General features: G+C 37.1%; 2 protein-coding genes across 2 annotated transcripts in view; one reads left to right on the forward strand and one right to left on the reverse strand.

The window, feature by feature from the left end:
• LOC144638165 (kelch-like protein 11) overlaps nt 1–24,206 on the forward strand; it is a 90,450-nt gene extending 66,244 nt beyond the window's left edge. Inside the window, exon 2 of the mRNA XM_078497363.1 lies at nt 24,173–24,206. The gene's annotated coding sequence lies outside the window, so the exon portion shown is untranslated. The remainder of the gene's footprint in view (nt 1–24,172) is intronic.
• LOC144638150 (intraflagellar transport protein 74 homolog) lies at nt 1,563–25,385 on the reverse strand. The gene is made up of 30 exons (XM_078497350.1): nt 25,337–25,385; nt 23,505–23,611; nt 23,066–23,083; nt 22,624–22,658; nt 22,464–22,512; nt 21,427–21,507; nt 20,345–20,393; nt 19,814–19,912; nt 19,578–19,638; nt 16,132–16,191; nt 13,509–13,570; nt 12,160–12,238; nt 11,857–11,916; nt 11,687–11,749; nt 11,219–11,252; nt 10,639–10,754; nt 9,520–9,560; nt 8,569–8,648; nt 8,049–8,102; nt 7,441–7,481; nt 7,218–7,274; nt 6,233–6,286; nt 4,988–5,054; nt 4,484–4,524; nt 4,035–4,097; nt 3,628–3,687; nt 3,295–3,349; nt 3,089–3,159; nt 2,904–2,964; nt 1,563–2,016 (listed from the first exon to the last, which is right to left on the reverse strand). Coding segments are annotated over exons 1-30 (1,827 nt in total). The 5' UTR covers nt 25,339–25,385; the 3' UTR covers nt 1,563–1,909.
• Between the last annotated feature and the right edge of the window lie 1,956 nt (nt 25,386–27,341).

The following is a 27,341-nucleotide window of genomic DNA, read 5'->3' on the forward strand; positions in this document are numbered from 1 at the left end:
TGACAACTTGCGCGCACTTGCGAGTTAACTTGCGAGTCCGTTTGGCCAGCCAACGCAAGTCTGTACGCAAGTTCAACTTGCGACTACTGGGCTTTAGATTTAAGAAATGTTGAATTTCCATAAAAAACACTACTATTTCTTAAAAGTTTACTTACCGACAGCGGATCGAAGCTCCGATCGAGAATACACGACTTTTTTTGTGTGACTTTTTTTCAATGCTAGCGCGCGTGCTCAAGATCGTCACGTGTCTCACCATTCTCGTTCCCAGAACCACCGCGTCTACTTGTCAGTACTGAAGGAGGATCAAGGGTCCTGGGAACGAGATTTGTTGTTCGAATATCGATTTGAATGTCCCCAAGAACTGAACCACGAGGACTTAAAAATACGAAAGTGTTATTGTACACTACCAAAGCAAACAATGAACGTAGGTTTGCGTGACCGAAGAAAGGGCAAAAATTGAAGCTATTAAAATCACGGGAGAAATATGAATCGCGCTAAACGTTAAAAGTCATGCGGATGTTTAATATGTTTAAATCGTTTTCTCCTTGTATTTTTTCTTTTAAGCGTAAGCATTTTGCAGCTTTTTAATCCTTTTATTGTTGTAAATATTATTTTTTGTCCGTTGTACAGATATGATGATATCATATAGCTCATATACATAATTGTTGGAAAGCGCCTCGCATGGGTTCTTGCGTCCCGTTCGCGCTCTCCCCTTTGAAAAAATGTTTTTGTTCTTTTGTATTAGTATATACATTTCCTAACACTATACTACTTTTTGTTATATTTACTAAATGGCGCGAGAAAATAACAAAAAATGTGCAAAAAATTACGTTTTAGCTTTCGCAAAGCTGCAGTGTTGGTTTTTCATGTAAGGCAATTTTACAGCAAAGTTGTAGGTCTGAACGTTCAGCGCGAGCACTTGGTAGCTGCGAATTTACGCCATCTTATTAATGTTTATGTGTTGAATTGTTTTATAGTTAAGCTAAGTCTTGTTTTAGCTTAACATGATTCTAAACTGAAGGCATATCCGTGTTAAAATAAAGTGATTTTATTTGAAATCCAGCGAATAGTGTGAATAGTGTTATTCTTGCACTTTTAGTAGCCAATCAGAGCGCACAAGAAACACTACTGACTGGATGAAGTCGAGACTTGGAAGGATCCTTTGCCCGGGAAGTGACCAAGCCTATCGCTATCATCACAAAACCTGCTTAGCAACGCAAATAAAAATAATCACGTCTGCATCGGGCCAAGGGTCTGAAATTGCTTGAGCTTATCCCGATTTTAGAATGGGATGTTAGGCAATCGTAGGGTTGACCCCCAGATTCGAAGGTTCCCATTTATACCCCGGGTAGAGAGTAGTGTCCTGTCCAAGAACACAACACAGTGACCCAGGCCAGGGCTTAAACCCGGACCGCTCGATCCGGAGTCCAGCGCGCTAACCATTAGGCCCCCGCGCTTCCCACGCCTAGTGACGTAACGCTTCTTTACCATGGCAACCAGAACGCGATAAGGCTGGTGCTTACACGTTTTTCTTGTTGGTTGATAAAAAATTCAGTTACATCTCTTTTTCGTTGAATGATTTTATTTTAGCAAGTAATACATCTTGCAAGGTCAGTTATTTCTACAGAACGGAGAAACGGATGAATGCTTTGCACGTGAACAATCTTTAAGAATTACTCCACTTTGAGAGATAGTTTTACCACTATATGTATTTACAAGTCACAATCAGTTGCGTGTTAATAAATAAACCGTTATTCGCGAATATTCAGGTTAGTAAAAACAGATGTACCATGCATTACATTAAACGGGATAAGTCACCGTAACTTTTGAGGACTATTACCTATCTTCCTGAAGAAGATCGGTAAAAGGTGGGGGTGCATTTTTAAACACGGGGGTGAGAGAAGTGCAGTTATTTTCCAAGAGACTGGATCAGCAGTCTGTTAATGTCCTCCAGCTGTTCAGACACATTTTGCTTCAAAGGCCGATAGTCACTCTCCATGCTTTTGGAAGCAATAACTGAGAACAGTTAAGGAGCTGTTAATAAAACTGCGGGGTACACTTCATGATGAAAACGCGAGTATTCAATTTTCATACACTTAACCTCAAAGTACTACTGAAATAACCTGTTTAATTTATTTTATAAATTTTAAAGTTAGAAACATCTTGTACAGCACAAAAACAGTACCATATGAAAGTACTGCTCAATAGCTTAAGTTAGAAACACCTTATACAGCATAATAAACAAACAGTACAATAAACTACCACATGGAAGTACTGCTCAATAGCTTTCTATTGAATGGTCACACACCAGGGTTTCATCAACAGACTTAAAAGTTAGAACCACCTTGTACAGCATAATAAACAGTACCACATGAAAGTACTGCTCAATAGCTTTCAATTGAATGGTCACACACTTGGGTTTCATCCACAGACTTAAAAGTTAGAACCACCTTGTACAGCATAATAAACAGTACCACAAAAAGTATAGCCTGTTCCAAGCTCTCGGTAGTTATGGGAGAGCGAATAACGCGGGTGAGCGAGGAAAAATTGAGGCGGGTCCCCCCCCCCCTCGTTTTTTTCTCGCTCGCCCGCGTTTTTCGCTTTCCCCTTCAACTACCGAAAGCCTGGAACAGGCTAAAGAAAGTACTGCTTAGTAGCTTTTTGAATGATCACATACAAGGGTTTCATCCACAGACGTTAAAGGTAGACACACCATGTATAAGAAAGCAAACAGTACCACATGAAGGTACTGCTCAATAGCTTTCATTTAAATGCCCACACACTAAGGATTGAACTATAGATCTAAAAGTTAAAATACACAATTGATTCAAGGTTTGATTCTGGGAGTGAAACAGTTAAACATGCATATTTTGCTTTTGTTATTATCAGAAACAAAAGGATACACTCCTTCATAACGAAGTTATTTTGCTCGTGATGTTGCCACTTTCTTTCCAAGTTTCCAAGCTGTATTTGAAGTACAGAAAACAGAGACCATTATTCGCATACAAATTAAACTCCAAGCTAGCAAATGCCGTACACTGTACGTACTTTGTAAAAATAGCAGTAGTTATGCAAAATAATACGGTACCTGAGAATGTGTCTCGTTTTCCATCAGTTTACTCTTGGTAGCATCATAAAGTGAAGACAGCCTCTGAACGTCTGAATAAAACAAAAGAAAAGTTCACCAAATTAAGCTGTAATAATCAAAGGCATTTTAAACCTGTCATCCGTGGATTGATCAATTGGGTCGGCCAGTATTCTCCCATTAATAATAAGAAATATGTATGAACTTACGTTTTTTGAAAGTTTCTTTCCTTGCGGACAATGTCTTCTTTTCTCCATGCAGACGCTAACGACAGAACAAAACGTTACAATATTTTCGACTGTTTATTTCTGTAGCACATAGTTGTCTCGTGAACAGACTTTTGGCTTAAATGACTTTCACAGTGTAAACAGGCTCCACTTGAAAGAAGATAGAATAGAATAAGAATAGAATAAGAAGAAAGAATAGGTAAGAAAACTGAAAAGGGATCGTTTCAAAAGAAGTAAACAACAGTATTGCAGTATTGTTTATTTAGTAGAACAACACTAAACCATTTCTTTAGCAAACAAAATACCGATTCCTACCGTTTTCTTCTCCTCTGACTGCTCTCTCAGGGTGTCTAAGTCACTGTATGTCTCAAGTTCCTAAGACAAAAAAACACAATGACGAAACCTGGTCATTTTTACATAGCAAGGTAAAGATCAAGTCTTCGTTCGAGCCTAGTGGCACATTAAGCTGGAGCTAAGAGCTTATCCCGGTTTCCTGAAAGGGATGCTATTCCATCGCAGGATTACCTCCAGCAAAATTGCCGGACCTTTTGGTAAGGTGACTTGATCAAGAGCACAACGAAGCCAGGGCCCCGCCAGGGCCCGAAACCGGATCGCTCAATCTGGAGTCCAGCGCTCTAACCATAAAGCCCACAGTGCCGTTTTTCAAAACGATTTTTGTAAAAAGGTTAAAGCGAGAAACCAAGAACTGATAAAATCTTTACCTGAGTCATTGTCTGGATTCTTTCTTTCAGTGATTCAAGCTCTGACGTGATTTTCGTCTCAAGCTGAAAAATGTAAAGCAGAATTGTCACACTAATGTAGTACTATAAGTGAATGGTTAAAACCCATGCCAGGAGTATCAGTAGTTCGCATAATGTGATCTTCCAGGTGAGTTTAGTTCTGAGAAGAAGTGTTGTTGGTGACGGTGTCCAATTCTTGAGCAAATGACGTACAGGAATTGCAAAGGTGCTGATGCACTAGTTTGACGTTGCTGGCCTGTCACGTATGGACATATAGTTTGCAAAAATTATTTCAAAACTGATCAATCAGTAGGTAACGTAGGTATAGCTCCATCGGAAGACATACGAGCTGAAAATCACAACTACCATTGTCAACGACATCCACTCAGCAAAGAGTGTAAAAACAATACAACAAATAAGTGACATCCAACCTGTTCAACTTTCTCCAGATCCATTTGAAGACGGGTGTGCTCTGCGGTTAGAAAACAAAACGAACAAGTTAACGTTCATTTTAAGCAATTTAAAGACGGGTGTGCTCTGCGGTTAGAAAACAAAACGTACAAGTTAACGTTCATTTTAAGCAATTTAAAGCTGTTTTACTATTTACAGCGGTTTTTCACAAACTGTCGTAAAACGCGGTAACTGCAGTGGCAAGACTCGTAAAAACCGACAAGAACTGGTACAAAAAGTATGCGATCAGCGGACAGCGCGGGAAAATGTGTAACCGGTAAAAGCGCGGGAAAACATGCAGTCGGGGGGGAAAAGGGGGTATATATAATGCTATACCCATTATTAGGTTATTTCAGGGTAATTTTGTTCCTCGTATTTGGTTTGTATTGGCATGGTTTGACTTTAATTGCTTTTAAAAGCCACTGAAAAAACCGCTCTAACTTGCTAAAATTGTAAAATTGTATTGTGCGTGTTCCAGTCCTTACCTGAACCTAAACTGACCGCTGTGGACTGAGACTTATGCATCTCTGTCTCTTTAAAGTTCAAGTCATCCTGCATGGTAAAAAATTAAAGAAAAAAAAAGAAAAAGTGAATAATTGGAAAGATTCAAATGTAGTACTTTCTGAATAGTTCTCAGTGAGAAGCACGGTGGCCGGTGGAGGCGGGAGGTTCAGATCTAGACCCCGTCTCCCTCCACATCTTGGGACACTAGCTGTACACAGCCACTAGGTTTTGAAAAGGGTTTACTTTTTACTTTGCAGGTTTCAAGGTCAATATTAATATTCTCCTTAGATCGTATGATACATTTCCTAAATATGCTTGGGAGAAATTGATTTTTAATGAAGAAGAGTATTGCTCATACAATTCTCCTTACTGGTCTTCATACTTTTCTTATAGTACTAGTTGGGAGAATTGCATGTGTTTACCCTTTTAAACCCATGATATCCACATACAAATTCTCCGCTCTAGTCTCCATACATTCGTTATAGAACGAGCAAGGAGAATTTGATTACAAGTTTTCGTTTGGTGATCAGTTCCTTCATTCTTGTGACCTGCAAGCTTGGTGTGTTTTGCTATTATTATATTAGTTGGAGAAAATAGATTCTGATCGTATCTTGCTCCCAACCTGGGTAAAGGCTAAGACCGGATATATCACATCACAAATGGCTTTAAAGGAGCTACAGGGTTTAGTAGTAGTAGTAGTAGTAACCTTTATTTTAACACGAAAAAAATTTAAAGCTGAGTAGCTTGTGGGGTCGTGTATAAAATAAGCTAAAAAATGAATTAAAATACTAAAATATGGTCTAAACTGTTCTGAAATTAGTGGTAGGCAACTTAACCCATGAAAACCATTATCTTTGTACCATGTAAAGGAAGATATAACCTTAATTTGCAGAGAGAAATCAAACCACGGCTATAAATATCGATCTTTTGAAGACGCTCGGACACAACTCGAAAAGTTTAGCCTTAATTTTTCAAGTTGTAATCCATTTCCATCCTAGCCATCCATAGCCAAAGACGCTTGTTAACAGTTTCAGTGCTCTAATATAGTAATTGCTAATAAAAATGGACAGTTATTTTAGGTTTTCTTCAACACAAATATATAAGTTGGCTGTTCAAAAATCTGTTAAAATACGTGACAAAGCCCCTTGAAGTAGGATTTCTTTTGTTCTTATACAAAATCATGATAAAATATGATAAGCATGTCAGTTAACAGAGCTGTACAATACCTTCATGCGCTGAAGTTCAGCTGGACTAGGCATATGTTTGGTTCGTACCATTCCCTAGAAAATATTTATTAGGAAACAAGTAAATATACTTTCGTTATGCTACCAACAAAACTTAGATATGCGTAGGTCAAAAAGTGAGTGGTGTTTGATTCGACACACACGGGAACAATAAAACAAAACAACAACAAAAGCAATTATAACAGAAACCTTTCCTTATACCAAATCAATGTACAATTGGAATTTGAAAACTGAGAATTTATAAAATGTCGAAGCTCGCAACAAAGAGAAAGAGCTGTTTCTGGAATTCGTAAACACAGGGAGAAAGGACAAAAAGGAAGGCAAAGAAATCTGACTTGAAAAAGAGACAAGTTGTCCGGTAGTTTAAACAAACCACAACAATGATGGCAATAAAAAAAACTGATGTACAATGGCCAGTGAAATGAAAGGTAAGGCTTAGGCAGGCGCAATAAGGGGTAAGTGGGGAGGGGGGGGGGGGGGTAGGAGGATTGAGAGAATTCGTGGAGAAAATGGATTCCCCTTCACCCCCCCTTCCTCTCCCCCCTTTTTACGTAAGGCTTTACAATAGACAGTGCATTGGTACTATCCGCCAGGAATGAAAAAAATTATCCCAGAAAACAGGTAGAGGTTCTGCTGCAAAGAACGGCAGTTACAACTGCGCGGGTTCAATTAGGAATGAGATACAGTCAACTCTCTCTACACGGACACCTCTATGAGATGTACCCCTTCTTTACTACGGACACCTGGTACTGGTGTTGTCCCTTCTGTTATCAGTCCTTTTTCTGTAACTTAATCTCTTTAAGATGGATACCTCTCTAAGACAGACAGTTAGAGCCAGCGTGTCCCGACGGTTTCCGTTTTAGGGAGAGTTGACTATAAACGCTTTTCTCTTGATAGGGACAATTTTTTTTTATCAGGAGAGGCCCTCTACACCACAGAGAAGTGAAGGGAATAGAGACCAACTTACCCTACTCATGTGCTCAAGGAGGTTCACAATGCTGTTTTCTAACTGTTGTTTTCTCGCCTGTGGAAAGCCAACAAATCATATGAACATGAAAGAAAAGGAAAGCAAGAGATTGCCAGACAATTAAATTATGCCACGTCCAGCAATAGCGAGGATACTCTCAAAGCGGCACTTTTGTGCCGGACAAGAAACGCTTAGCTTTTAAAAAGTTCTGTTGTGAACTAACCTGCTCATTTGCCTTGACTTCTTCAAAGGTTTCTAGAAAATCTGAAAAAGGTATCATCGTTAATAAACTCCTTGCTATACTACGCATAACATTTCACCGCATTCTTCTGTTGAAAATATTTTGTTTTAACTTAAATATAAAATTTATCACTTGGTCAATAATTGCTTCTGCTTTGGATTAAATATAACCAAAGCCATTTGAAAACCAGTGGTGAATTTGAATGCAAAAGGAGCCAGAGGTGCAGTTCATTCTTCAGGTTAAATATAACGCAAGCCCTAGTCAGTAAAAGCAAAAATATCGAAGCAGTCACATGCATTGACCAACAAAACACACGTAAACAACACAATGAACCAATGAGCACTCGAAGCAGATACACGTGACCGGCGCCAAGGGCGGGAAAACGCGTGCGACCAAGCCGTGATTTGTTTTGGTTAGGCATCTGATTGGTTAAGTAAGTGGCGCGAGTTTTTTCTTTTTAAACCAATCATTCGGCGCGGTGAAGCAAAACAAAGGCAATTCTGGATTAGTTTCAACTTTCAAATAAAAACTGCTGCTGACTTTCAACCTTAAGATTCTTAGCTGTTGTTGTTAATTTTGTGCAGACATACCATCCATTGTTTCTTCTCGTTTCTTTAATTCCTTGTACTTGACGTTTCTTTCACCTAAAATAGAGGTGGACACCTTCACTCTAAACTGGCCAGAAGGTACAACACAAACAATCACATAGAAATTAACCTTATTTTGATCCAGATCGCAAAATTTTAGGTTGGGAAGTTTTTCACTAGCTTTCCTAAAAAGCCAAAAATACAGTTGCAAACGACGTATCAACCTAGTAAATGGCCCAGCTCACAACGAGTCTCTCGTAGCTCAGTTGTTTAGAGCGCCCAACCGGTATCTGGGAGGCCATGGGTTCGATTTCTGTCGGGATTTTTCTTTGTCCCGTGCTCGTGTCATGTTGAACATCTCATCTTTATTAGATACGATGTTATATCACAAAACGCAAAACATGTAAATCTGCTAACAAAAGCTGTTTACGTATTCTATGTCTATATCAAGGTTTAGGGGAAAAACACAACATCAATTAATACACATAGCCACAGTGTGTTTCAAACAATGTAAAGTAATAACCTTGATGTTCTTCAAGATCCATGTCCAACTGTTGAATTTCACCATTAACAGTTTCAATCTTCTCTCGAAGCTCAGCAGTCCTAAAGAAGAAGAAAAAAACTTTTTCTTTCAGCAAGAGATTGGTTGGAGACGCAATGAGAGATTAAGAAACTAGAACCCTTGACTTGCTACTTCTTATTCTCCAAGCAGGTTAATACTCAAGGGGGAGGGGGGGGGGGGACCTTCCTATAGTGGACTATATAGGGAGGCTCTGCCCGAAAAGGGTGTATTTTTCAGGCTGTAGGTATATGAAAGGGTAGGGCTTTTAGAAGAGGAGAAGTTTGGAAAGGGCAAAGGAAAAAGCCATTTAGGCATCATTTCTGATTCTTCTGAGAATTTTGAGGGTTAAAAGTGAAAACTTTGTAAAAGGGATGAAGCATTTCTGTTGAAAGGGGCACCATTTTCCATGGAAGGTACAATAAAGGCTCACCCTATCTGTCAACAATGCTAATTTATAAAAGGGTGAGGGTTTAGAACTCAGGGGTGGAGTCCTCCTGTATAAAACTTTGTTGATTACGCCCCCCAGGGGGAGGTAAAATAGAACTTGTTGCACACCCCTTAAACATGGACATTTTAAGTCGAATAAGCGACTCATTAAAACATTCAACTTTAAATAACTGCAATAAAATATTGCTAAAAATCATTTTAAACTTGTTTAGGATGGTTGTAAAACATACGATGTTTCGATCTGCTTGAACGTCATTATCAAGTCAAGTTAATAGTTAAAATGAATTTGGATAAATACTTTGAATGGAACACAAAACATGCTTCGGCATTAAACAAAGAGTTGAATTTTTTTTCAAGATTTCCGCCGACAACTTCGCAAGCTTTTGTGACTCTCCTTTTCGGGAATAAAGAATCTTATATCTTTAGGTAGTCAAAATAACTACTAGGATAAAAAAAAGAACTTACTTGCGCTCCATGCTGGCTATCTCCTGATTATCTTCCTTCACCTGTTAAGTAATCAATTAAAGTATTAATTCTTTGATGAGACATGTAGTAAATGCCTGATAGGTATGTGTATGTGGAGTGGCATCTTAGCTGTTGTAATGGAAGTGTTGTTTAAATTAATAATTAAATATGACAAAGATAGATAAAGAGGATAGAGAGATAGATAGATAGTTTATTTATACAACTTCGCAACCCGAAGGTTGAATTATGTTATATTTACAAATTTATAAAACCGATAAAATGTAAAATATTTAAAAAACTAAGAGCACTCAAGTAATACAGTAAAAAAATGACCTACACTCAGATTTGTACTTTCAATACGTTGGCAATAAATAAATACATCTTTTTAACCAAGACTGGAGGAGAATTGCTTCAATAAAATGATTAAATTTTACAAAAATTAGAGCACTCAAGAAGTACTAAAAAACCCTGACCTACACTCAGATTTGCACTCTAGATACTCCAAAACAAAGCATTGGTAATAATATATCTTTTTAACCAAGATTGTAGGAAGAAAATAAACGCTGATCCCGGTTAGGAGTTACAGTGGAACCCCAATATAATGATATGCCAAGGCAGCAGTAAAATCATATCGTTATATTGAGGAATCGTTATATCAAATCTCCCGATATAACGATATGGCCATAAAATACCCGAAAATATCGTTATATCGGGGTAAACCTAACAAGTACTTTTTACTGTATATTAAAGGAGGATAAAGAGGACAAAGTTGAAAAAGAGGCTTGAACACTGTATCATTTTCGTATATCATCGTACAAAGCTGTCTACAGAAATGTTAGAGATGACTCGATTACCATAATGTTATTCCATTAAATTCGATGATTTCTTTAAATTGTGACTGCGTACTGATAATATTGTTATATCGGGGAAGATTTTATGTTTGGTCCGCTAAATTGACATCGTTATATCGGGAATATCGTTATATTGAAGATCGTTATGTCGGGGTTCTGTCCCATACATTTTACTGTAACTTTTTCCGGGACACTGAATATCAATCGTTACAATGTATATCGGGAATATCGTTATATCGAGAATCGTTATATCGGGGTTCCACTGTACCTGTTTCAGAAGCCGTTCTCTCTCCTCTGCAGGAGTTCCTCTATTCTCCTTTTCCATTTCGTCAACCAAGCTTTGTTTCTTCTCTCCCAGTTCGTTCAATTTTTCATACAAAGTCACTGAAAATACATGTACAATATTGAGACACACAGGCTAGTCTTTACCATTATTACAAAATAAAGAATGCAGTGTGGGACAGCACAGCACAGCACAGCACAGCACAGCACAGCACAGCACAGCACAGCACAGCACAGCACAGCACAGCACAGCACAGCACAGCACAGCACAGCACAGCACAGCACAGCACAGTGAAGTACATTACTGGTACATTCTTGCTGGGCCAATGACATAGGCTGGACAACAGTTACACAGACTACAGACGGGCCACAGTTTTAATAATTATTATTATAACATGCGACAGCAGTCAGACAACAGATGGACCACAGCTGGGCAACACAGACACACAATAGATGGATGTCAAGTACAGAACAATTACATAGACAAGAAACAGCTTGAATAGTTATTTTTCATGCTTCATTTGATGCAGTCAGAAGATAATTTTAAATTTTATTGTCTGTCTTACCGGCTTCCTGTTTGACTGGCGAGCTGGATACCTCCTGTTGATACCAATAAGCAAAATACAATAATTATTAATTGATTTCCTAATTTACTTTTTTTGAAATATTGTATGTATAAAAGAAAACTGTTTTCTGTTAAGTAAAGACCTTTCTTAATTTGCCTCTGGCCAATAGTTTTGGTTCAAATATTTTCTTAGAAACATGGCTTAAAACTGCATAAATCTCCTTATTTTTAAACAATGCCAAGAATGGACATATTTATTTATTTGCAAATTTATAAAAGTCCTTACAATGTATAAAAACTTCACTGAACTTCATTTAGTCTGTATTGGGTACACATTTTTTTTTTGGCCAACACACCAATATGGTCCTCACAGTTAAAATCATTCTACATGAACATGCACTTACTGACTGAAAATAATATTATCAAAAAACAAACATTGTATTCTGTTCACTGGTATACCGGTACTTACATCTTCAAGGTTCTGAATGCGAGTAGTCAGAGCATCTAACTCTTGTTGTTTCTGTTCAAGCTCCTGTTAAACAAGTTAGGTGTCAAGTTAGTCAGAAAGTATTTTTTTAAATAATCGAGAGTTATCCATATACCAAAAGTCTTTATACACTTTAAGATGAAAATACTTACCGACTGCAGTGAGTTGTTAACATTCTTCAATTTAGCATACTTTGCTTTCTGATCAGGAGGCTACAAGAAAAAAAAGCAGAAGTTTTTGTTAACTCATGTGCCAAAAAAACAACAGCATGTTGACACCATGTCAACTACATGTATGACAATTGACAGCAACTTAACATTTATTAACTTTTTAATGCCAATTTGATCAATACTGTAAAGTTGCAAAATTAAGGATTGTTTCAAGTGCGAGCCATTCTCGTTAGCCTAAATAGCACTTCGGTTAGCCTAAATGGCTAATTGGCTAGTTGTTATTACCATATCTTCCACCAGGCTCTCTGCCATTCTTCGTTCCTGGTCAAGTTCCAGCTCCAGTTGCTTAATCTGATGGTCCTTGCTAACAAACAAAGTATGTGAAAAAGATAACACTCAGCGACGTTCTCCTAACTTACATGTCAATTGGGCAAAACTATACCAACCAACCAACTAACTAACCCACCCAACCAAACAACCAACTAACTAAACCACCCAACCAACCAACCTAACAACCAACCAACCAACCAACTACCGTATTTATTCGATTAAGCGCCCACCCTCGAATAAGCGCCCACCCTGAAGGTAGGAAAAGTTAATAAGCGCCCAGCCTCAAATAAGCGCCCACCCCCAACCCCACAAAAAAAACTGAAGTGCACAAGAGGAGTATTGATTATTTAAATTGACTAAGTACTACTGAGAGACTTCCCCCATGACCGAGTTTTCTTAGTATTTTACAGAAACTTTCAATGAACAGTAAAAATTCTGCTTTGGTACATCTTCACCTTTTGTTATTATTTATTGTTTTGTTACAAAAACAAACTTACTATTTGCTGAAAATCATGAAAATTTAAAAAGCACCCAGCCTCGAATAAGCGCCCACCTCGAATAAGCGCCCACTCTCAAGGTCCAAAAATTAAATAAGCTTCCAGGGCGCCTAATCGAATAAATACAGTAACCCACCCAACCAACCAACCAAACAACCAACCAACCAACTAACTAACCCACCCAACCAACCAACCAACCAAACAACCAACCAACCAACTAACTAACTAACTAACCCACCCACCCAACCAACCAAACAACCAACCAACCAACTAACCCACCCACCCAACCAACCAAACAACCAACCAACCAACTAACCCACCCACCCAACCAACCAAACAATCAACTAACCCACCCACCCAACCAACCAAACAACCAACCAACCAACTAACCCACCCACCCAACCAACCAAACAATCAACTAACCCACCCACCCAACCAACCAAACAACCAACCAAACAACTAACCCACCCAACCAACTAACCCACCCATCACCCAACCAACCAACCAACCAACCAACTAACCCACCCACCCAACCAAACAACCAACCAACCAACCCACCCAACCAACTAACCCACCCATCACCCAATCAACCAACCAACTAACCCACCCACCCAACCAAACAACCTAACAGAATAATAACTTCTTTCCCTGAACTTAAGATTGTTAAAACATGTAATTTCAATTCACAGTATAATCATGATATAAAGTTCACAAAATCGTACCTAGAAAGAGGGCAAAAAAAATAAATAAATAAATAACAACAAGCTAATTAACTGTACTACATGCAGTACATGTGCATGTACTTACTCTCTCCTCTGAGTAAAAAGCTCATCAATGGAGTTCTGTTCACGCTCATTCTGAATTTTCAACTTTGAACAAAAAAGAACAAAAAGCTAGTTGTAAGCGAGTAATACAAGATTGTGCACTACCGTATTTACCCGTGTATAAGTCGACCTTTTTCTACCTAAAAATCGGCCCAAAAAATCGCCCTCGACTTATACACAGGTCAAAATTTTTCACCCAAGCACCAGTTAAATAAATTTGTACACAATTAGCATAACAATTGTTTTAATATGTTCACAAACATCTAATAAACAACAGTACAGGTTACGATGTCCTTTCACTTTGCTATCTGTGTCATTAAATTGGCATCCCAAGTTGAAATTCCATATGATTTATCTCTTAATATAAACCTGAATGTTGCAGAGACTCACTGGCACAGGATTTGAATAAAGAGCTGTCATATTTTACCAATAAAGCTGCTAAATCCACTCGAGGAAAACATCTTCGTGCATGATCTTTCTTAACCTGCGATCAGGCTTTCTTTTTTTTTTCACGGCGGAGGGAAGGCGAAAAAAGGAAAGCCTGATGCAATTACTTGTCAAGTCGTCTGCCGCCCCCTAATTAAAGTGTCTGTCAACGCCGGAATGTCGGCGATGCCATCAGATAAGAGATAAGCGTGAGCTTGCAGCAAAGGTTGTCGGTTGGTGAAGGTACTGTCTGCTTTGTGAAAATAAAGTTAAAGACAGGCCTGCACAAAATCCCCTGAACCTTTTGTGGTCGTGTCGCATCATTCAAACGCCTTCAAATTATATTTTTACTGATCAGCGGGTTTTAAAAATTTGTTTTCAGCAAAGGCTGATTTTGTGCAAGGCTCCAACGCTCTGGACAAAATTGTCAGATCAGACATTTCAAGGTCGTAGTTTACGTCACTGGCACGATGTGGCCCGGGAATGTTGTGATAATCTTCGACACCATTGGCGAGAGATTGTCGAATCCCTTTGTTCATCTTTAAGTGTTTTGTTAATACAACTTTTGAGGGATTTTCTTAAAGCTAGAAAACTCGCTCTCTACTTCATTCCGCTCAACACAAATAAATCCTCTATGCGCGAGATTTTTGGACCGGAAGTTATAATCGAACTCAATTAACCAATCAGGACAGAGTTTAATGTTGCCTTTTGTTTCCTGACCAATCAGAAAAAAGTCCAGATTCTGGACTTTTTACAGACGACGCGACAAGTAAATGTATCAGGCGTTCATTTTTCCGTTGAGCGAGAAAAATAACGCCTGATCGCAGGTTAGATCTTTCTTGCTTCGAACTTCGCTACTTAGTAACCTGGCATGATGCAAGCGCGTGTAGTTGTCAGTTACCAGTACCTCACCGATTTTGTAGCTTGGTTACCAAGTTCCCCAAGCAAGCACTTTGTTTATCGAGTCAATTTGAAACATTTCTGATGTTTCTTGGTGTTTTGCTTGTCTTCTAAAGCCGCTGCTATCTCTCAACAATTAGAAAAGGTTCGTTTGAAATAAGTGTGTTTGATTTTATAAGCCTGTTTCAAAAATTATGGACAAAATGCCTGCATTAACACGTGTTGTTACAAAATGTAAAACGCTTGAGTAAGCTCGATAATAAACATAACATCGAAACTTGCTGTGATTTTTTCATCAAGTATCTCTACCTGAACGGAAATTCTAAGAAACACAAGGTTAATTTTCCAAGGAAATTCTTACCAAGAAATGAAAAAAATTAGTTTCTGGCCTCAAAAATAGGGGGTCGACTTATACACGGGATCGACTAATACACGGGTAAATACGGTACATTATTTATTGTAGCCTCACTTACGTAATTTATATCATTAATTTTAATAGATTAATTAAAGCCATTGAGTCATGGTTCAATGACAGTGTGGTGCACAATTCAATGCAACATTTCCACTCGAGATCAAGATAATAGTAATGATAATTTTATTTTGAACTTGAGCTAAATGTTGCAATGAGCAAGACCAACAGAATTAACTGCATTTTGATGCTCCACTTTCCTCAGAGAAACACTCTGACTCATAAACAATTTCTAAAATAATTAAACAAATACAAAGAGACAATGTTGTAACATTATTACAATGTATAGTAGGATAATAAAAATATTATTGTGTTTACATACATATTCATCAATAAAAAAGACAAAGCGAGGCCTACTAATAGCTACTTAAGCATAAATACCCCATCACAAGAAGTTTTTGTGACTTACTGTAACTTTGCAATTTTTGAAAGGCAATTATTTATATTATTATTATTGTTATTATTATTATTAATTATGGTTATGATTATTATTATGATTATTATTATTATTATTATGATTATTATTATAATTACACAGTGTTACTAAACTGGTCATGTAATTTTTGCACTCTCATCCTACGTGTTCAGTCACACACAAAAAACGTGCATTGAACAAAAAATAAACAATGTTAATTACTGCCTTACATCCCAAAACAATTAAAATAAGAGGTGAAAAATATTTTTCTGTAATATTATGATAAGTCTCACAGACATAGAACGATTCAGTTCTAAACAAAACCACTGACATCAAAGAAACAACAACAGCAGCAACAACAACAACTTACAACAAAAGAATAAAAAATAAGCTTACTGCATTGTAGTCTTGAATGATGTCATCCATTTCTGTGTCTGTATTTATTTTATCCAAAAGCTGTAGATGATTGAGTAAAAATTATTATTTGGTATAATTAAGTCAGACGTAAACAATTTTATTACCATATGAATAAATTTTTAAAGCAGTATTTATCATGATTCTATATAGATCTCAGTTATGGTAATAAACACTTGTAAGTGGATTAATAGGAGAACAAGAAAGTTGCTGGCAAGTGTTACCATAGAACTATATCTGTTTTGCCATCTGGTTGTCAGGGACATTAGTAGATGTTTTGTTCAAAAATAATTTGAATCTTGATTTTGTAAAGACAAAACTGAGAAATAAGGGAAAGGCAACTTGCATGTACAGTATGGTACACATGAGTGATTGAATTAAAGAAATAACAGTAAAAGCCCTCTAAGAGGACATGTGGTTACGTCTCTGTATAGTAAATAAGAATGACAATGATGAGAGAGGAGCTGTATCTTTGGGTTTATTGGAGAGTACTTTATTGGTACTTAATTCCGCAGGTGCTAAATTTCGCAATTTTGACGAGACAGTATTTACTGGTGTTTTATTTTCGCGATTTGGACAAAAAAATACGTTACAAACATTGAAAATATGTCAAAAAACGTTTAATGTCACAGTTCCTACGAAGTTTAACTTTAAAATACTAAAAATAATCAGACACAAAACCACACCGTATATGGCGTAAAGGGGGGAACACCGCTCCGCAATCGGCGTGACAGACGAACTTCCGTTGCGTGACCAAAAGCCAAACTTATCTCCCCAGCGGTAAAACCCGCGCTGGATCGGACAAGTCGGCAAGGCCAAAAGCTTACGCGCCCTAGAAGTCTAACTCTAAATGGCACTACGAGCTGACGTCCCGTCAGCATCATGCTAGAGTGTAGACAGTTGTCAAGCCTTACTTATCTCCCCAGCACTACGAGCCGACTCTGCCGGCACGTGCTGGATCGGACAAGAAGAGGCATAAGAGCGTAAAATAGCGCCACTAAAATAGCGAAAACGAAGCTTGGGGAAGTCGCTGCGAGACTTAACCGATAGCGTCATGCAAGAGGTGAACCCCAGTTTATTCAATTAATTACAACAACAATCAAGCCTCCAAAGGGAGGGAGGGTGGGATTTACAAATTTCGAACTAGGTTACAGTAACACAAGCGATACAACTAGCGAATGATGCTAAAGTTCATTCTATAAACTTTTATAGCCAGACAGTTGTCTGGATTTAGGCCAATGGCAAATAGTGTACCATAGAAAGTAAGGAACTCATGCAGGCTTAAATGAGACATGAATAGAAGTATTTAAAAGACTAGCCATACAAAATGCATGATATATTTGTGCTAGACAGTGTTGCAACATTTATATCTAAACGGCCATTGTAATCATTGTCCTTTCGAGACAAGAAAAGCGTACAGTTTCATTGCGTTACATTACACAATCCAAATCAACATTAACGACCCCGCGGGGGCCACGAGCGTCTCGCTCCATTAACTGCGCTTTAATGTTTGGCCTTAAAGCTTAATAAAAAATATGTTTTGCGGGTCTTCATTTCGGTTAACCTTCAATGCACTCAAGTAAGCCTGTTTACTGTTAACAGCTCTTTTAATTTGTATGAGAAACACAAATTTAACTTAAAATTGAAGAATGTTTGATTGAAGTGAACTGATAGCCTAGCGGTTAGCGTGGTTGCTCCTGATGCGTGCGAGTCCGGGTTCAAATCCACTGCCTTCCATTTTTTTGTCTGTGTAACATTTTCTTTTTTTCTTATTTTCGTAGTTTGGGTTAATTAAAGTTTCGTCTGTGTCAGATTGTGAATTTCTTCCTTGACAAACGACACGGAAATGAAGACTTAAAGACATCAATGTCCACTTGTTTCTGCCGTTGAGTATTCTCCAGATTCATTTCCTTCAATTCTAGACTTCAAAAAATGTCTTTTAATCATTAATGGACAAAAAACATTGCCTCGAAAGAGCCTACAACAGACGCCATTTTAAGTGTTTGGTCAACCATGCGTGAGTATAAAAGGACGTGGGAAAACGAGCCTGCAATGTCGTATATGTTGCAGTTAATTTTTACTCTCAGTTAATTTTTTATTTTAACTAGTTAGTTTTTTCTAACTAGTTGATTTTTTTTAACTAGTTAAATAATGGGGTTAGGGTTAGGGTATCATATATTTTAAAAAAATAGTGGTTCACCCAACGTTTCCTATGTGGCACAGTGGATAAGGGGTTGGACAGCAAATCCAGAGGTTGAGAGTTCAAATCTAGTGCAGGTTAGTAAAAAAGAAAAAAAAAATAGTACTTAGGGGAGGGGGATAGTAGCAGATAGTAGGGGAGGGTTAGTAAGGATGGGGGGGGTATGAGATATCAAGGGGGGAGGTGTTCTACTTTTTCTACTTATTAACCTAGAATAATAATAAAAAAACTAGTTAGAAAAAAACTAACTAGTTAAAATAAAAAAATTAACTAAGATCAAAAAATAACTGCAACATATACGTTCTGACAATGTGGTACAAAGAAAAAAAATCTGCATACTGCGTGGTACTTGTAAGACTAAAAAAAATAAAAATAAGGTTCTTACTAAATGAGTATTAAGTCCCTTTCGAAAAAAAATTAATCTTCCATATGTTTCGGGCTCAGCACTTCTTCTTCTTCCACTAAAGAAGAGTTCTGACAATGTGACCATCAGCAGTTATCCCCATGAAAAATCTTACGGACTTACTAACAGACCCTCTAGCATAGTACGGTTACTGACGTAACCAAAAAAAATAATTTCTCCGCAATTTCACATGTACAGTTAAACTGATACTTCCTGTATGGAAGATACCTCTCATAAGCGTGCACTTAGCCACAGTCCTAGCCACATACAAACACTACATTTTTAACCTCCTATAAGAAGACACCTATAGCTCCTAAGTGGACACTTAGTCACAGTCCTAGCCACATGTATACAAACACTACATTTTCAACCTCCCATAAGTGGATACCTCTCTTAAGTGGACAGTTGTCCAAGCATGTCTACTTAGGGCTGGTTCCCACTAGGGACACCATCAGAAGCGGAGTCCGAATCGGAAGCATAAGGAGCCTTAAAAAATCAAAAAATGGTGTTGCAATCGCAATCCGAAGCAGAACAAGGTTTCCTTATTCTTCTGATTTCACCTCTGCTTCCTCTGCTTCCGTCTATTTTATTTCCACTAGATTGTAAGGTTCTTATGCCTATGATTCCAGTTCCGATTCTGCTTATGTTGCTAGTGGGAACCAACCCATACTGGCCCCAGTTGTTCAAAGGGTGGATAATGCTATCTACCAACTAAATCACTATCCACTTTTTCAACAACTGGACCCTGTCCAGAGATTCAACTGTATAAAGAATACATATAAATTACATAGCTCGTGATTAAAAAAAGATTAATATTTTTCTTACTGTGTTGTAGTCAGCTAGTTGTCCCTGAAGTTCTTTGATTTCAGCAGCCAAGCCTTCAGCTCTGTTTTAAACACAAATTTGTTTTGGTTTCATGTACACTGTACATATTAACTATATAAAATAAATACAATGACACATGGTAACTGATAGTTTGATAAACTCAGAGAATCAAAGGGTAGTTCAGAGATGATAATTATTTAAATAATATATTTAGATGTTAAGAATGATCTACATACCGTTTTTCGTAAGTAATAAATGTTGCATTCTCCTGGTTGAACTGGTCAACTTCTTTCTGCATTCTTGCTATTTCTGTAGCAAGATCAGTGATCTTTGCCCTGAAAATGATCAATGTAGTTATTTATCAGTGGTTTTTTCAGGTTAGGTTCTCTTTGTAAACATGCTTGACTAAAAAGTGAGAGGTCCAAGCAAATAACTATCAAATTTGAATAGCCTTGGCTGGTCTTTACGTATATAGTCATGTTTCAAAAGAATGTATGAGAGAGTTTCTGACTTCTGTTGAAGAATTCTTTGTTTCAAACAGCCAATAAGAAAAAAATCGAATTACCGATAATTCAAAAATTCTATGCCCCCAGAGCCCTTCATTTCTTGTGCCAAGGCTTCGCCAGCCAAGAGAAGCGATAAGGGCTAGTCCAGACGAGAATGATTTTCAACATGTAAGTGTACAACTGAATGGGCACTTATAAAATTATTAGTAATTTAATATAATAATTGCATAACTGAACATTAATATTTATTTATCTGCTTACCGGAGTTGTCCCATATAATAAGACTTATCATAAATTGTTCTCTGAGGACCTGCATTATAAAACAAAATCATAATTTAATTGAAGACATTTAGCTTTATTAATGATTTTTTATCATAATAATAATTATTGTTAATTATTGAGTGATAAAAAAATATCAAATATAATATCAACCTGACTTTAATTCTCTTATCTTTTTCTCATCATTGGTTGAAAAACCTTGCTGTTGCAGGTTCTTAAACTTATGGATCTTCAGAAGATCTTTGAAGACCTGCCAAGATCCTTTATTTGAAAATAAGTTTGGTTTTTAAGATCTAAGCAAAGGTTGATATTTGCAAAGATCCTTTGAGATCCTCAATTATTTTATTTTACAAGGATCTATGAAGCTTTGAAGGATCATACATGATTCTTGGAGATGATGTTGCTCACTTGAAGATTCTTGAAGAAATTAGCAGAAACTTTAAAAATAGTTTTTTCAGCAATCTCTAGCAAAGTTATGAAAGTTCCTTTTATAATCTTTGAGGATTGTACATTAAACAAAAAAAATGTACACAAAGATATTAAAGCGCCGATTGTCAAGACAATCCAGGTAAGATCCTTTTAAAAAAGTTTTTCAAAAAATTCACCTGGGATGTTCAATTCCCTCTACATTATAACTGTAAGGAGACTAAATGAGAATTTACATGTACATGGCTTCATTAAATCAATTGTTTGATGAAAAAGAATTCCTATAAAAACATTTCCACTTTCCATAGCTAATACACTTTATTAAAAAACTAGCAATGGTATATTGCAATTTCTGAGTTTTGATTGGTTAACAGGCAATGGTATATGAGCTCATTATTATTATACCATTGACCACAAACATGGTAGCCGATACGCATTAACAAGAACAGCAGGGGAGCTCAAATATTGCAACTCGTTGGGTGTTTTTAATAAAACAATTATTCCATGCGCGCTTGTTGGATATAAGATAGTTATAGCCAACTAGGTGCTATGCGCCCCGTTGGCTATCTACCATCCATATCTACCATCTCATATCCAACGCGCGCTCATGGAATAATAATTGATAAGTGGATACTAACCTCTCCCAGCGGCAGTCTTCATTCCAGTCAAACCTTGCTTTGTCATTGGTCTCTCTGCTACTCTTATCTGTGCATTCAGAGCTATTTTTAACAAAAATAATGTACATGTTGGTTGAAGAGTGATAAATTTTAACTGTAAGCTATAGACTGCAGACTGTCTGATTGATTCATCAATCTTGATTTGCTCAGAGTAGTACTGTATTAGTTTTAAAAGCACAATCAATATACAAGTGTAGGCTATTTCTCAGTTGCATTTTGCCACTGTTCCAAACAAGGTCTCTGTCCAGGTGCAAAATTATTACCCTATTAACCAGAATTGTTCTACTGCTAAACATTGTTAGAGGAATTTAATTACCAATACATGTGGAAATCACTTGCCTATTTTGATTATCAAAATGTAAATTCTCTTTGCTTGTGCCATCATTGCCTCAAAGGCTAGTGCTAGTTCTGACTGTGTAAGTGTTTCTATCAAGCTATAGAAGTAGAGCTAATACAGTAAACACCCGCATATAAGAACAAATGGATTAAGAACACCAGGCTGAAATTTGGCCAATAAAGCCCCATTTTTATAAGAACAAGATCAGCCTGAAAAATTCAGCATGTTCTTATAAAATAGAAAAGGTGTCATAATTACATAAAAAACAAGTGATTTTATATGGCAGTCATGACGCTATCAGCTGTCAAGTGGTTGTATTTTTGTATTGAGTACTGTACTGATGTTTCTACAATGATACAGTATTGATTGTGATCATTAAAATCAAAGAATGTTTATTAATTTATGCTAATTTCACATCAAGGGACATTTTGGGGTAGTATTACTAATATAGAAATTTATGAACATTTAAGAACACTTTGAGGCTGATTTGTCACTAAGCACCAATTTAATAAGAACCCGATCAGCCTGACCTCCGAAATCGTGTTCTTATATGCGGGTGTTTACTGTAGTGTGCACTCTGTAGGGTGTTTTCTAAAAGGACTTATGGGCAGCAAATTGTTCAATTATTAAAAAATAAGCACAAAAACAATTTATTTAGTACCTCCACCCATGTCTCCAGCTCTTGAACCTGGGCGAGCTGTGCCAGGGACCTGTCATTTTAGGACAAAGCATTTAGTCAAAAATAATTATTATTGGTATTGTATATTAACAAAACTCAGGAGGATAAAATTATGAATACCAAATCAATTATGACAGCTTACCATTCCAGTTCCTGGAGGCATTCTTATTCCTGTACCTTAACAGGGGTAGAATATAGACAACATAATTAAATTTTGTCTATTTTTTGTCTGGAGAATACACGCTTAAAGTTGCCTAACTAGCTGGCTGACTGACTGACTGACTGACTAACTAGCTTGCTACATAATGACAAGGCAAGGTCACGCAAATGCATAAAATATTTTACGTTGATGTTTTATGTCACCAGTGTGAGCAACATAACATAACGACATAGTTGGAACATAATGACATAAGCATAACAATAAAGGAAAGAACTGATCTTTTCTTTATGTCATTATGTCGCTAGTGTGAACCAGGCCTAACTGACTGATCAACTGGCTACTGATTGACTGGCTATTGACTGACTAATTGAATAAGTGAACCTGACTGACTGAATGAACAATGTTTTTTTTTTAATTTTTTTACCTGGAGGTCTACCCATGGCTGTGAGATGTTTTAATAGTGATATGAAGTCAAGGTAAACCACAATTTATGCTTACATTTAACGATTGATTTTTGCATATCACTGGAAACCACAATAATTTGGGGTTTCAGAAAATGTCCATACTCCCCCCAACGGAGGGGCTGGAAGTTCCTGGGCTTAGGAGGTGTCTAAAAGGCCAAAAACTTTAAGGAAATGTATGAAGCTCAATTAGGATTTTCAGAGGGTCGGGGCTCTAAGCAAAAATCTCTTCCAGGTATGAATAATTTATGGAACTAAGCAAAATGAAAAAATTAGATTCATTCCAATAGCAAAAAAATACTTTCTGTAAGGTTTGATTAGTCATTTTATGTAAGTACAGTATGAACTTTTTTTTCTCAACTATAAAGGCATTAGTTTTTCAATTATAGCAGCTAAGGATACAGCTCGGAGGCATCATTCTTCCTCGTGCTCCACTAGCTGGTCTCATTCCTGTACCAGATGGTGGTCTTTGGCCTCTAGCAGAGGGTGGACGTCCTCCAAACTCACTCCTATACAACAATGAAAACATGAAGAAACTCAATGGAATACAGCTACAGCTGTAGCCGTGCTTTATGAGCATCAACTGTAATACAGAGGAGGGAGAAGGGTGGGTGGGGGCAGGGACTCAATAAAAGAGATGGGGAGACTGAAATGGAAGCTGTTACGAAACACCCCCAAAATATCCATATCAGGGCCGTACATTGCCAAAGAATACAAGTACCTCAACTTTTTCAAACACAAAAAGGATTGTACCTCCAAAAAGCATTAAAAACATCTCAGAATCAAAGCCCTAAAAAAATCTTTCTTTATTTTTTTACCTTTCTAGAGGGAAGTTACGAAACTGGATCCTTTAGAAGGCCCTAATTTGCTTCAGTATACCCGGGGTATCCAATCGAACAAAAATTCAATCGAACCCAATCGAACACCAATCGTTCGATTGGGTTCGGTAATTGAACAAAATCGAACATCTATTTTGCTGTGAGTTCGATTTTCGAACCAATCGTACACAATCGAACTCAATCGGATTCGATTTTGTTCGGAATCTTTCTCTTGATAAGTAAATCATGCAGGACTAATCAAAATCAACTTTTATTGAATGGAATAAATATAAAAACGTTCAAATATGGAACTGAATGTCAATGTTTAGTAAAATATATTTGGTAGAAGAGAACAAAACGACGGTAAAATAACTGAAATGCACTATTGTACAGTTATTGTTTACATTTCTATATTAGAAGGAAGGATATGGTTTCTGCCCTGCTTTTCACCGTTACGCTCAAACAGAAGTTGCACCATTTCATTCACTGCAACACAGGCAGTTGTGTTTAATATGTGAAGAACACACATTTGGCAAAATTTCTCCCATCCACGTGGCAGACTGGTGTGCCCGTGGCTATTGTGCAGACAATCGTCCTATCCCGGGGTATGGAATCGCCAAAAAAGGATTAGGGGAACGGTGCACCGTACAATATGTATGCAGTATAAACAAACAGGAGTTCGGTAATCGAACGTTCAATTGAGTTTGATTGTTGGTTGTTCGGTAATCGAACGTTCGATTGAGTTCGATTGTTCACTGTTTGGTAATCGAACGTTCGATTGACCAAATTTTATTGTGAGTTCGATTATGTTCGATTACCGAACCCAATCAAACGATTGCTGTTCGATTGAGTTCGATTACCGAACGTTCGATTGGATACCCCGGGAGTATATTATGCCCAAGGTTAAAACAAAACTGTATTGACTTGCTAATCTGCCTTTTCCTCTACCAAATTATAATTATATTTTGGAAAATTTTCAGAAACAGAAAAAAATTAGAACACAAATCAGGTGCATGGATACATGTAATTTATATTTATAAGCTACATTGGAGCTTGACAGCTTGCTATTCAAGTCACTGAGATGAAATGAAGAATTGTTACTACACTGTATGAAATATTGGATTACATTTAATAATTTTACAATTAAAAGCCAAAAATGCTATGAAATAAAGTAAAATAACACTGCTGCAAGTGTTTTTCGTATAACTGATCGTGAATAAAAATGCAAAGACATCGTTGACCACCGATCGTTTATCATAGCAACAGTAATCGCAACTCATTCGCAAGCTCGTACATTTTTGTTCCGCTAAATTTAACTTTATAAAATTGTTTAGGTTCAAGCAAAATTATTTAACACGGTATATAATAGACATTCTTGCGCCAACTAAAGCAATAAAATGTAGAAATAATACTTACATTTTCTCCCCTTTTCCAAAATGTTCCTTGACGAGCTTGGAAAAATATTTTCATATAGCTCGCAGGGGTTTATGGGTTGGTTTGTAACGCCGCTGTGCAAGCTGTCGTTTGTAGGTCCGTAATGCATGCAAACAGACACCAAAAAAACCGGCAGGGGTATTTTTTAATTTTGCGTAACCTACAGTAAATAAAGACAGTACGCAGCTTTTATTAATTTTATCACCGTAATGCGTGGTAACGAATACCAAAAAGAAAAAAAATCGTTTTAGACTTATTTAACTTACGGCTTTTTAGTAATTATCGATGGGAACATATTCGGCCAAAAAGACCGCAGATGGCGGGCAGATGGCAGGTACTGGGTTTCAGAGTTATTACAAGGGCCGGCTAAACGCATGGAAATTCCAAAATTTGTACTAAATAAAAGAAAGTGCGTCACTAGCAGAAATATCCGCTAAAGGCATCTTTTTGTGATTTTAACTCTTTTAATGCGGAATACCCCAAACGTTTTTCTCAGGCACATCTAATAAAGTAAAAAAAACATTTAGCTTTCCCGATAAAAGGTTTTTTAACTGTGTAAATTGCACTTTGAAAACAAATTTATTGTTCATTACTTGATCTCGTAGTTGGTAGTGAATTGTGAAAAAATCTTCTCTATTAGCCCATTTATAACAAAAATCGTTTAAGGTAAAAACCCTTATATCTTAAGACTTATATATTAAGTAAAGACCATGATAACAGATGTTTGCCTCGAAATTCAAATTAAACAGTATTATCTAAAAATAGAATGCATATGACCATGATGACTATAGCCCCCACGAGGCTCAAAAAACATCAGCATGTTCTGAGAGAAATAGAAGAAATCTAGGAAAAGTTTTCGTTTTGTGAAAGTGTTTTAGGAACACTGCCTTTTTAGGGAGTGTTTTAGGAAAATCGTCCGCCATTTCGGTTTGTTCGTTTGAGTCTTGTCTGAGTCGTGAGGTCACTCGCGCGCTTCGCTATTTTTGAAGAAAATTATGAATTTTCCTTTGTCTAGTTATTAAATTGACAGTGGGTTGGACATAAATTGAGAACGGGCATTGGCCGGTAACACCACAAAACATGACAAAATAAGCTTTGTTCTGGACACCTGGTGGAAACAGAAAGCGGGGTACTGGTACCTGGAGACCGCTGGCGCCAGTTCATCTCCAGGGAGAGGAGGGGGGAGGTTTCATCTGTGTTGGAGTGGGGCCCGAAAGGCGGCACAAGACCGGAGATATACGACCTTATTACATGAAATTTTCGCGACACGTTAATTTCGCGAATTTCGCGATTCGAAAAAAATCGCGAAATTAAAGTGACGCGAACAATAAGTGTCGCGAACATACATGACGCGAAAATTAAGTGACTCACATTATGTCAATAATTAAGACAAATAAGTTTAGTGCCACTGAAGGAAGGAATTATAAATCTAAATGTATGTTGTCGTCAATGAAACAAGAACAATGACCATGCACTTACAAGCATAACCTACTTGTAGACATTTACTGCTCTGTTGTAGCTATTGCCGAGATTTAGTCCCACCCTTGCTTTTTTGTTTATTTTGACTTTATTTTTTCATTAATGAAGTCCTTTTTAAAGGAAATGTAAATTGTGTCTTACTCAAAAACGCGAAATTAAAGTGATTCAAAATACAAAATTTCGCAAAATCGCGAAATTTAAGTGTCGCGAAATATACGCACTTCAAAATCGCGAAATTAACGTGTCGCGAAAATTTCGTGTAATAAGGCCGATATAGGCGAGTTTAAGATAGATCTTTTTTTAGTACGAATATTCTTAAAAAATAAATTATTCATAGCTTTCAAGATGCAGGTGTAAATATTAAGCATTAGTAAGTTATTTTCGTATTCAAGTAGGTGCATAAAAAAGAAAACAACAAAACAAACACAAAAATCGACTCACTGCGTGTCTAGACTGACCCTAGACTTTGTTCATAATTTATTTGTATAAGTGTTTGTTTTATGCAAGT

Source organism: Oculina patagonica, chromosome 14 (genome assembly GCF_052425735.1).
Source record: "Oculina patagonica isolate OP01 chromosome 14, crgOcupat, whole genome shotgun sequence".
In the NCBI taxonomy this organism is placed as follows: domain Eukaryota; kingdom Metazoa; phylum Cnidaria; class Anthozoa; order Scleractinia; family Oculinidae; genus Oculina; species Oculina patagonica.

What these genes read in the sequence shown, in the direction of transcription:
- LOC144638150 (XM_078497350.1), bottom strand. An exon ending in AAGTCAAGGCAAATGAGCAG is followed by an intron (nt 7,275 to 7,440) that starts GTTAGTTCACAA and finishes GGCTTTCCACAG; the next exon opens with GCGAGAAAACAACAGTTAGA. An exon ending in GAAAGAAACTTTCAAAAAAC is followed by an intron (nt 3,160 to 3,294) that starts GTAAGTTCATAC and finishes TGTTTTATTCAG; the next exon opens with ACGTTCAGAGGCTGTCTTCA.